The sequence below is a fragment of the Bubalus kerabau genome, chromosome 16 (genome assembly GCF_029407905.1).
Source record: "Bubalus kerabau isolate K-KA32 ecotype Philippines breed swamp buffalo chromosome 16, PCC_UOA_SB_1v2, whole genome shotgun sequence".
NCBI lineage: Eukaryota > Metazoa > Chordata > Mammalia > Artiodactyla > Bovidae > Bubalus > Bubalus kerabau.
The window spans coordinates 75,416,483-75,427,288 of record NC_073639.1 but is presented as its reverse complement, the minus strand read 5'-3'; the positions used below and the strand labels follow the sequence as shown (position 1 = coordinate 75,427,288).

Sequence of the window (10,806 nt, the reverse complement as noted above, 5' to 3'; positions counted from 1 at the left end):
TGACAGCGCTGCCCTTGGGCGCTGACAGCCGAGTGGGCCCGACACCCAGGAAGGCACCCATGTATCCGGTGGAACAAGGCAGTAGGTCAGAAACGGCCCCTGCTGGTGGCTGCCCATGCCAACACCTGATACATGGCAGCTGTGAGGTGCCGCCATGAGCATCCACGTAGGGCTCTGCGTGTGTGACTTGCTCAGTCGTGTCTCTTTGCACCCTGTGGGCTGTAGCCCTCCAGGCTCCTTTGTCAATGGGATTCCCCAATCAGGAATACTGGAGCAGGTTGTCATTCCCTTCTCCAGGGGATCTTCCCCACCCAGAGACTGAACCTAGGTCTCCTGCATTGCCTGGTGGCTCAGACGGTAAAGAGTCTGCCTGCTATGCGGGAGACCAGGGTTGGGAAGATCTCCTGGAGAAGGAAATGGCAACCCACTCCAGTACTCTTGCCTGAAAAATCCCATAGACAGAGGAGCCTGGTAGGCTACAGCCTATGGGGTTGCAAAGAGTCGGACTTGGCTGAGCGACCACTCACTCCTGCATCACAGGCGGATCCTTGGCTCTCTGAGGGTGGCAGGCAAGTAGACCCCAGAGAGTGAGGAGTCAGCCACGGTAACCTTGAGTTCGGTTCTGTGTCCTGACAGCGGCTGGATCGGGAAACGTGAGCAGCACTTGGTGGACGACGGTCTAAGAGGCCGCTGGGGAGATGGGGAGCAGACTGTGAAGCCACTGTAGGCATTCAAGCAGGATGAGATGGAGCAGGGGGAGCCCTAAGTGTGACACCCAGCCCCGAGGACCAGGGGACTGAGCGGGTCCCCAGCCAAGCCTCCCAACTCCCTGGTCCAGTTCCACCCCTATCCTGGCCTTGCACTCACAGAGACACCCCAGGCAGGCAGGTAGAAAATGACCGTGTTTAATGACAGTTGGTTAAAAAATGAAAAACAAAACAGCTTTATACATACTGTACACATTTACATGGCTTTGGAGGATCTGACCCGTGATAGGACTGAGGTATGCTGGGGCCCCCAGGGTGCAGGGTCTCTGGCAGGAAGCACCCCCACCAGCTGACCTGGCCTTTTGGCCAGGATCTTGGGGAACAGGTCTCCAGAACTACCAAACTGGAAGGCAGCACCTACGCAGAGCCAACCCCTGTGGGAGGCAGGAGGCGCAGGACCCTGACAACCACGTGCCAGCCCCCTATGGGACCCCACAGCGAGGACGGTGAGGGCTCCAGCTCCCCCAGCCCTGCTGAGGCCCGACCCTGAGGGGTGTGGACGGAGACCATGGGCAGATGGGTTCCATGTGACCTGCACAGGCTGGGTGGAGCCAGCCCAAGACCACCCTCAGCCTCCATGCCAGAGCCCCCCTACCCAGTCTTAGACAGTCGCTGGCAGTGGCCACGACCCGCGTGGCCCTCCCTGCAGTCCTGGTGGCAGCGCCCTGCCTTGCCCCCATAGCAGCCGCGACTCCGTGCCCTGCCTGGTACCTACAGCCACAGGCACGGCCACGGTCTCCTGTGTGGAGGTGTCAGGGCCTGAGGACAGCCAGGCAGTGATCAGCGAAAAGTGTTGGCAGCCTCAGTACAGCTGAAGAAGTCAGGGCCCACGAGGCGGGGGAAGCCCTCCAGGGCTTTCACCTTCACGGGGTCAAACTTCCAGTAGAGGCGGCCACGCAGGAAGTAGGCGAAGCCTGAGGAGACAGGAGGGTCAGGGCCTGGTAAGTGGACAGAAGGATGGGCACAGGCCTTGGCCACTGCTGGGTTCCTTGAAACCCGAGGACCTCAGGTGGCCCTTAAGAAAGTGAAGTCGCTCCGTCGTGTCTGACTCTTCGCGACCCCATGGAGCTTCCAGGCTGCTCCGTTCATGGAATTTTCCAGGCAACAGTACTGGAGGGCATTGCCATTTCCTTCTCCAGGGGATCTCCCTGACCCAGGGATCGAATCCAGGTCTCCTGCATTGCAGGCAGACGCTTTACCATCTGAGCCACCAAGGAAGCCCCAGGGTCTTCCTACCCTTGGGTGAGCCCTTCCGCCTGCCCTCAGGGTCTGGTCTGAGCTGCCACCCAGCCTGACAGAGGCCGGAGCCTCGGACTGATTTCACTAGCCACACCCGAGGGACCTGGGCACGGGCCTCAGTCTCCATGCCGTGCCTGGTGCCCACAGCCACAAAGATGGAGCACAGAGAGTTAGCACAGTCCTTGGCAGGAGGAGGGGAGGAGTGGGAGGGGGCCGGGCAGAGGCCCGCCCCCCGCACACCTTCAGCATCCTGGAAGGCCGCGTCGATCTCCGAAGGCACCCCTCGCCAGTCGGTGACCCGGCGCGGCACGGGGCTGTCCACCCGGCGGGCGCTGGGCTGGAAGCGCCAGTAGTCCCCACTTCGGAAGAAGTAAATCTTGTTCTTCTCGGAGCCCCACACCAGGGCAGCATGGATTGGGGACCCCCGCAGGCCCAGCTCGGAGAGGGGCGCGGGGCCCAGGACCGGCTTCTCACCGTCGTACACCCAGTACTGAGCTCCTGTTGGAGAAACGGGGGGTGGGGGGCGTGTGCTGCAACAGGGCTGCCCAGCGGCCACCTTCCACCACCAACACCACCTTCCCAGCCTCAGTTTCCTTGTCAATAGAGCACAAAAGGCCAGTAATAACGCCTGCTTGGTACCCCTGCCCCCAAGAAGGACACTGGGCAATGCCAGCGGCACTGGGAGGTACACGTGGGAAAGGTCGTTCTGAGCAGCAAAGAGGCCACCTGGGCGCCCGCTCCCTCCCTGCACTTGGCTGCCCACCACAGTGCCAGCCCTCAGGCAGCAGGCCCTGCCCCTTGGCATGCTCCAGGCTCCCATCTCTGGCACACTGAGCTCACATCCCTCCCGACCTTCTCCAAGCTGTGCCCTCATGTGTGTCACTTCACCACCTCTGAGCCCCGGAGCCTTGTCTCTAGGGGCAAGGATCACACGTGCTTCATGGGGTGCAATACCTTCTATCTTACTCCAGCCTCGAGAACCGCCTCCTCCAGGAAGCCTCTCAGCTGTGCCCAGAGGAGTGAGTCACGCTCTTCCTGGGCCCCAAAACTCCGGGGCCCCCTCCGTCTGTCCATCTGCTCATCACGTCTGTCTGTCCCTACCCTTGGCCATGACGTTCCTGGCTCCCAGCAGTCTCCTGAGTGTGACCCGGCCCCCACTCACCTTGGAAGAACCAGATGTGGCCCTGGGCGTCCTCGAAGGCTGCGTCCACAGGGCTGGGCAGCCCCTGCCAGTGGCGAGAGGCCAGCGCAGGGTAGCCAGGCTGCAGCCGGCCCCCGCGCAGCCGCCACACAAAGCCTGCCTTGAAGAAGAAGAGCTCGCCACGGATGGTGGCGGCTGCGTCAAAGGAGACCTGGCAGGCATCCGGTGGGGCGTCCGGCTGGGGTGAGAGCAAAGGGTTAGGAGGAGCCCATGTTGGAGCCGCAGAGGCAGCCGTGGGCAGGGGGAGCAGGGCCTCACCTCCAGCGGCGCGATCTCGTTGGTGTCCGCCCCGGTGCCAGGGCCCAGGTCCGGAGGCCTGGACGTGGGAGCTAGCCGAGGCCGGCCGTACAGCTGCTGGATGCCCCTGCGGTCGTCTGGGCTGAGGCTCAGTGGGTAGCGGAAGGTGTAGAAGGGGGACATCAGGGCCTTCGCAGCTGTCGTGTGCTGCAGCCCGAGCACGTGGCCAAATTCGTGCGCCGCCACCTGCAGGAGATCTGTGCCTGGAAGAGGGAGACAGCCCGGCAATGCGCGAGCTCCCGCAGCAGGACGCAGAGCCCGGGCCCGGCTCTGGGGCCTCAACAGGGCCCCTCCGGAAAGTGGGGCCCCAGCCCCTACCCTGGTTGTCCCCGATGGTCCAGGTCTCATCATAGTCGAAGTGGACATCCCCTTCTCGGTGGGTCTTGGGGAAGAAGGCGTGGGCCAGGATTCCCCCAGGTCCATCAAAGGGCAGGTTGTCCCCATGCCAGTACCTGTAGGGGGGTGGGGGGGTAGGGGCAGAGTCAGTGGCTGCCGGCAGATGGGTTTCCTTCCCGCGGTTGGGGGGGTGCCCTCAGGCCCCCCGGCTCACCTGGTGAAGTCGATCACGATGTCGGCGTGGCCCTCGTGCACCTCGGTGAAGGTGAGCGGTGTGACATCGCTCCACACCTGGAGGGCCTCCGCCACCGTCTGCCGCACCTGTTCCCGCAGCAGCTGCCATGGGAACCGGAGGATCCTGGGGAGGACAGGGGCGGTGAGGGGGGGGCCTGGGTCTGGCTCATGGGGTAGTGTCAGCCCCGCTGGCTGTCGGGGCCAGGAGTTTCCCCAGATGCACAGTGGGGGGGCAGTGTGCATGATGTGGGCCCAGTGTGCTCCGAGGGTGCGCACCGTGCCCCACACCGCATGGGCACAGCTTTGTGCGGTCTGTGTGCTCTTAGGTGGCCGCAAGGGTCTGCACTGGGCGGAAAGGACCCAGGAGCCCCGAGGCCCTTTCCCAGACCTGACCGTGGGGAGGCCTTGGACCCCAAGACCTGCTCCTCCTGCTCCCCAGGCTCCCCACCCAGGACACTTCCGGGGCCCCCAGGAGTCCCAGCTGCAATGACATGGGACACCACACCCGTATTCGCCGCCCCACTGCAGAATGTGTAAGTCTCAGCGCCAGGGGCCGAGGTCACCCGAGCCGTCACCTGGCCTGCCCCAACGGGTCCCTCCCTGTGAGGATCCCAAGTGCGGTGCGAGAGCTGAACCGGGCGTGGGGAGCACCTCGCTCCCCCGGAGGAGGGGCCGTGTCTGCCTCCCTCACCGAGAGTCCCAGGGCCTGGTCCGCAGGACGGTGCCCGCAGAGGTTGCGTGGGTGACTGACGGCCGTGCCCCACGGGTGTGTGGGGCGGCCAGGCGGGTGTGGAGACCGTGCTCCCAAGGGAGGGCATGGGAGTGCATCTAAGTGGGGGTTTGGGGTGTTGAGCAGCGGGCATGGGAGTCGGGGGACACTCCAGCCTGTTGACCATAGGGATCTGCCCTCCCCCCAGCTACAGCATGTCTCAGACAGCAGGTGGAGGTCAAAGGCCAGCTTGTGGCCACCGGCCCTACCTGTAGGTGAGGTCCGTCTTCTCCCAGCGCCCGCCCGACAGCACGAACCGCTTCTGTCGGTTGTGGGCACTCGGCCCATCGGGCGGGTCGGGCACGCCGCAGCGGGGAGGTCTGGGGCGGCCAGCAAGCGGGAGGGCCTCCTGGGTGGCCAGGGCGGGGGCGTCGCTGTCGGGAGGGGCATCGGGCCAGGGCTGTGGCCCTCTGCTCACGGGGTGGCGGCGGGGGGCGTCCTGAGCGGGAGAGAGGCCCCGGGTCAGCGGTGTGGGCGTCAGCGCAGCCTCACTCCAGCGGAGGCCGTCAGGGAGCATGGTGCTCTGGCGCGGGCTGACTGGCGTCCAGATGCTGATCCCAAGGCTTCCCACCCCCTCCTGGAGGGCCCCAGGTGCCCAGGGTCACTTACTCCCGCCGTTTGGGCCGGGGATGGGTAGGTAGGGCTGCAGGCCCGCCTGCCCTCTTCACGCACAGCCTCGAAGGGACCCCCACCCCCAGCAGACACCTCTCCCCCTGCGTTTCTTCCTGGGCGCCCCCAGCCCCCAGGTCTGTCCTCTCCAGCTCCGTGAGCTGGCTCCTGCCCAGGACGCCCCCCGCGGCCACCCGCCAGCATGGAGGGGCTGCCGCCCTTCCCCGCCTGCGTCTGCGCACCTGACAAGTAGGGGTGATCCCTCCCTTTAGCGTGGATCTGGGGGTGAACCAACCAGGCCATGCTCAGCACGGGGCCGGCACACTCAGGGCACTGGGAACTGGGGTCCGATCACTGGGGCACGCTTGTTTTTTTTAAGTAACGATCTTTAAAACTTTTATTATTTAGTTATTTATGTTTGGCCGCGGCTGGGTGTTCTCCAGTTGCTGCAGCGGAGGCACGGCCTCCATGTGGTCTGTATGTCCCCTCCGCACGGGTGGGGGTGGCTGGCAGTTCCCAGACGCCCGGCGCCCACCCTGCCAGGGCCCCTGGACCACGCTCGCCCGGTGGAGGGGTGATTCTGACCTGGCGCACCCACCCTCCCCGCGTCCCAGCCTGGAGATCGCGGTTCCCCTGCCTGGAAAAGGCGGAAGCTCAGAGAGGCAGGGAGAGCCCGCGGGATCAGCCTGCAAGGACATGGTGGAGCCAAGCGGGGGCCCTGGCACCCCGGGCCGCAGGTGAGGGTCACAGCGGAGCTGGGGGAGAGGCCCGGAGCCTCAGCGCCCGTCTGGCCCGGCCTGTCTGCTCAATGCCACTGTGGCCTTCCCGAGCCATATTTGGGGCAGGAGCCGGGCTGCCAGGGCCCCACCCTCGGCCTCAGCCTCTGGCAACTCTCCCAGGCCCTGGGCACCCCAGAGCTCAGACGAGCATCCCAGCAACTCCCCACCAGCTGCCGACTCCAGAGCCACCAGGAATGACCAGCAGGCAGAGCAGGAGGCTCTCTGCACTCCCAGCACACCCCCGACCCCAGCTCTGCTCTGTCCTTCAGGCTGGGGTCCCCCTTCCCCAGGGGAGGGACTGTCCCCACCAGGGCAAACGAAGAGGAGGAAGGGGAAATGACCAAGTACCCGCTGTCTTCCAGACACTTTGGGGGCAGGGTTCACTGGATCCCCCCCTGCCCCCCGTCCCCCCCCCTCCAGCGTCAGGTGGGAGGACACACGTCCAGGTCTCACACTGGGGACGTGGGCCCCAGGCCTACCCTTGCTCCTCCCCACATCGTCTCCGTGACCTCCAGGAGGAACAGAAATCCTTTCCTCAACCCTGGCGGGGGTCTGAGGACCCTCCTCAGAAAGGCCAGAGCTGCATTGTTCCCCCGGAGCCCCAGAGAGCCCAGGGCCTAGCCTGCCAGCGAGCGAAATCTCCCTCTTCTCTGCCCCCAGGGAGGCCTGAGCAGCAAGCCACGGTGGGGTGGAGGGTGACAGGCAGGCCCAGCGTGCCTTCCTCTCTTGCCCCCACGAGGCGCTAGGTCCAGGCCCAGACCCCTGCATCCTGGCGTGCTCAGTGCAGCAGCGAGATCCCTGGCCTGAGATTCAGAAGGCGCAGTTCCATGCCACGGAGACCCTGGGCAAGTCACAGCCTTCTCTCAGCCTCCACTTTCCCATCTGTTCAATGGGAAAGGGGCTGTGGCGAAGGGGTAATCGACCTCTCTCTGTAACGCCCTTTGGGGGGGCAGCAGGCATGGAGAGAGTCCCCTCCATGGGCTGGCTTCTCCCACTCTGGGACGCTGCTCTGCCAAATTCCTGCCCTCCCCCACCTGGCAGTCAGCCCCCACCTCCCCCCCAGGCCTCCAGACTTGACATCAGAACGCAGGAGCGGCAGCTGGAAGGAAGCTCTCAGGGCCAGAGAGGAAGAGTGACTCGTACCGGGTCCACCTGCAAGCCGGGGCCTCCGGTTCCCTGCCCACGTCATGGTCACCGCTCCTGGAGGCTCTAGGATCCGGGCCCCGGGCAGCGAGGTCCTTTCCTGGAGTGCACCGTGCACAGGCTCTTGGCCTCAGTTTCCCCACCGCTGGTCCCTGCTCTGCCGCCCTCCTGCATTCTGTCTCCCCATGTCCTTTCCGGCCTGGGGCTGGGGGGCCCTCCCTAGCTCCAAGGCCTGATCCTCACCTGGGTGCGCCAGTCCCCCCTCTACCCCGCCCGGGGCTGCTGGAAGGCAGTGAGGTGGGGATGAGCACACACCTTGCCTGCCTCATCCACACCCTGGGGGGTTGGGGAGCAGGCATCGCCCCACCTCCCAGGGGAAGAGACGGGGCCCAGAGAGGTCCAGGTCTTGGCCCAGGGTCACACGGTGAGGGAGCCCAGAGCTGGACCTAGACCTGAGGATCAGGCCTCCCCACCCATGGCCCCCCCCACCCCCCCAGCTGTGGCTTGTCTCCAAAACCCACATTCCTGAGAGATGGCTGCTCGTCCTCCTTGCAGGCCTGCCTGCTCGTCAGCCAGAGTCTCCCTGGGCCTGCCCTGGGCGGGGGTGCCCAGTCCGCTCACCCCACCTCTCCCGGACAGGCACCACACCACAGCCTCACACATCCTTGAGGAATCGCTTGGGGAATTCAGTCTCCCAGCTGAGCCAGAGGCTCCGGTCAGCCTCGGGGCCAACCTGCAATCGGGAAAATGGGAGGCAGCCAGCGGCTGGGAGTGGAGGGGGCCCCTGGACTGGGAAGTGCTGGGCACGGCTGGGCCGGGCGTGCCCTCTCCGGCCTGCCTGCCATTGGCCCAGGTCCCCATAGCCACCCCCTCTGCGGTGGGCAAGAGGCGACCCCGAGGGGAGGACACTGGTCAGGCTGGGAGGAAGGCAGAGAGCATCCGCACACCATCCCGGGCCTCCCTGAGGCTCAGAGAGGTCAAGTGACCTGCCCGAGTCACACCGCTTGCTCCTGGGCAGGCAGGTCCATCTCCCCCACCCCCTCACCCCGCTGGCTCCAGAAGGGAAGGCGGGGTCCCCCACAGCAGGCGGGCGGCGGGGCTTTCATCAACCCTGAAAGCTGTGAGCTGGGATGGATAAATATTTACAGAGCCTTCCCGGCCCTGCCAACAGCCGTCCAGGGATAAGCACGTCCGAGGCGACCCCGAGTGCCCCCTGCATATCTGTGGCGTGACAGATGACAGCCCGGCTCAGACCCCGCCTGACCCCGCACAAGTGGCACAGTGGCAGCTCCAGGTGATGGAACGTGTCCGTGTGTCCAGCTCTCCTGGCCTCCCTGCAGACGCTGTTCAGCCCAGCAGTGGGCACTGTCGCCTCCCACCCGCCCACCTGGACAAGGCTGGGGGTGAGGGCTACCGAGGCGCCGGAGGGCTCACCTAGGGCCACGTGGTTCAAAAGCCCAGGTCCCTCCGGTTCCTAAACCCAAGGATTCAGCAGCTCCCCAGGGTGACCCCTAGACTCTGCCCTAGGCCTAGGGGGCCGGGCGGGGCTGGGGAGGAGGCAGGGCCCCCAGACTGAGGTACCCGCTACCCCTTCCTTCCCCAGTGCTGCCAGGGGGCAAGACTGGCCAGGGCAGAGCTGGCGTGGCTGGACAGAAGGGGCCCAGGCTGGCCAGACCTCCCTTGTCACCGGAGCTGTGCCCAGAGAGTCTGCCTGGGCCTCTGCCCCCACCCCCGCTAACGACACCATCCCTGCCCCTCACCCCTGCCCCGACAGGCTGGAGGCTCAGCGGCACGCCCGCGTGGGCCGGGCTCCTGGCGAGCTATGCGCCTGCAGTAGCCTAGGCTGTGACTGGTCCCCCGAAGCCCCAGCAGTGGGGGAGGGCACAGCCTTTAGGGCACACGAAGGCTGGCACACACAGGGGCGTCCCCCCTCCCACCCCCGCCAGGCCACACCGGAGCTCTCACGCTTAGGCTGCCTCCTGATTCCATAACCTCCCAATCCCGCCACTCACAGGTCCCAGGCGGTGGCATCTGTCTCCTCCAGGCTCAGACCCCGCATGCCCTCCCCACAGCGCTTCCCTCAACCCTCCCGCCTGGAGGTGTGCTCACCGAGGCCACACACCTGGCGGCTGACGCCAGCTGGGGACCCGCGGGTCTTTGTCCCTGCGGTGAGTCGGGAGCCCTGTAGCCACTCCCGCTGTCCCTCCCCTGCAACACACACACACACCCGGGATAGCGGCCGGGCGGGCGCGGAGGGGGCAGGTCTGGGAGCTGGGGGGCTGGCGGCGTGCGTCTAGCGCCCGACCGAGTCCCGCCCGCTCACCAGCCAGCCCGAGCGATCCCGGCGCCGGCTCCACTTGCATACCTCCAGGGACGGGAAGCTCACTATCCACCACGCCCCCGGGGCACCCAGACAGCGTTTCGGGGTAACGGGCCGCGCCGGGCCACTCCCGGGCACCCCCTTGGATCCACCTCTGCGAGCCGGCGCCCCTCGGCGTGGAGGGCGGGGCGGGGCGGGGGGGCTGGCGGACGGCGGGCACTCACCGGCGGCCGCGGGGCCCGGGCCAGCAGCAGCGGCGGCGGCGGGAGCAGCAGCAGCAGCAGCAGCAGCAGCGGGAGCAGGAGGGCGCGCGAGGCCGCGCCGCGGAGCCCGGCTGCCCGAGCCATCCGCCCCGGGGCTGCAGGGCCTGCTGGGCTGCCGCCGGCCGCCGCCCCTTATAGCCTCCGCCCCGCCCCCGCCCCGGCCCCGCCCCCCGCTTTTGTTCTGCACTCGCCCCGCGCCCGCGGCCAGGGAAGGGGGGTGGCCCGGCCCGCAGATCCGGTCCTTCCCGGGGCGGGCCGGGCTGCGGTCTCGGAGGCCCGGAGGGACGGGGAGGGCGGGAGGGTGACCCTGGCCTGGAGGGTGCCGCTGCTCCGGGCGTCAGTGTCCCCAACGCGATGGGCCGTCTGAGAGGAGTCGGGTTTCCCTGCTCGCCCCCGCCTCCTGACAGGCCAACTTGGGAAGGTGTATCCCGAGCAGGGACATTCAGCTGTGTCCCGGGGGACACTGAGCCACGGGGAGGCGGCTGGCCAGGACGTCAGCTTGGCAGAATCCGCCAATTCACAGAGGAGGAAACTGAGGCCCCGAGAAGGAGGGGCCAGATGAGGCTTTTTCCAAACCACCGGGCAGGATGAGGGGTCAGGAGGCCTTCTTGGCAGGTAAGCTGTTGGGAGGAGGCGGTCAGAAGGCAGTGTCTGTGCGGGGCGCTGGGGACCCCACGCCGCCCCTTGGCCTGGGACGAGCAGCCTCCTGAGGCGAGGACGCGTCTCTGAGAATCAGAGGGAGGGTGGTGAGCACACTGGGAAACGGTCATACAATCCTTGTGATGACCCGGGGTGCAGGCAATCTGTTTTATCTCCGGGGAGCCGAAACACGGGCAGTGGCCCCCGTCC

The 10,806-nt window shown here is 66.4% G+C and overlaps 1 protein-coding gene across 1 annotated transcript; it reads right to left on the bottom strand.

The window, feature by feature from the left end:
* Positions 1-903: 903 nt before the first annotated feature.
* MMP11 (matrix metallopeptidase 11) lies at positions 904-10,116 on the bottom strand. Its single transcript, XM_055550027.1, has 8 exons — positions 9,919-10,116; positions 5,053-5,282; positions 4,055-4,198; positions 3,823-3,956; positions 3,466-3,707; positions 3,169-3,385; positions 2,247-2,504; positions 904-1,681 (listed from the first exon to the last, which is right to left on the bottom strand). The coding sequence occupies exons 1-8, from the start codon at positions 10,039-10,041 to the stop codon at positions 1,548-1,550; spliced, it is 1,482 nt and encodes a 493-aa protein (XP_055406002.1). The 5' UTR covers positions 10,042-10,116; the 3' UTR covers positions 904-1,547.
* Positions 10,117-10,806: the final 690 nt, after the last annotated feature.

Excerpts from the sequence above, each read along its gene's own strand:
- MMP11 (XM_055550027.1), bottom strand. The coding sequence starts at position 10,041 with ATGGCTCGGGCAGCCGGGCTCCGCGGCGCGGCCTCGCGCGCCCTCCTG. Across the intron at positions 3,708-3,822 it reads GACCATCGGGGACAACCAGG|GCACAGATCTCCTGCAGGTG; the intron begins GTAGGGGCTGGG and ends TCCCTCTTCCAG. Across the intron at positions 1,682-2,246 it reads GGCCTTCCAGGATGCTGAAG|GCTTCGCCTACTTCCTGCGT; the intron begins GTGTGCGGGGGG and ends CTGTCTCCTCAG.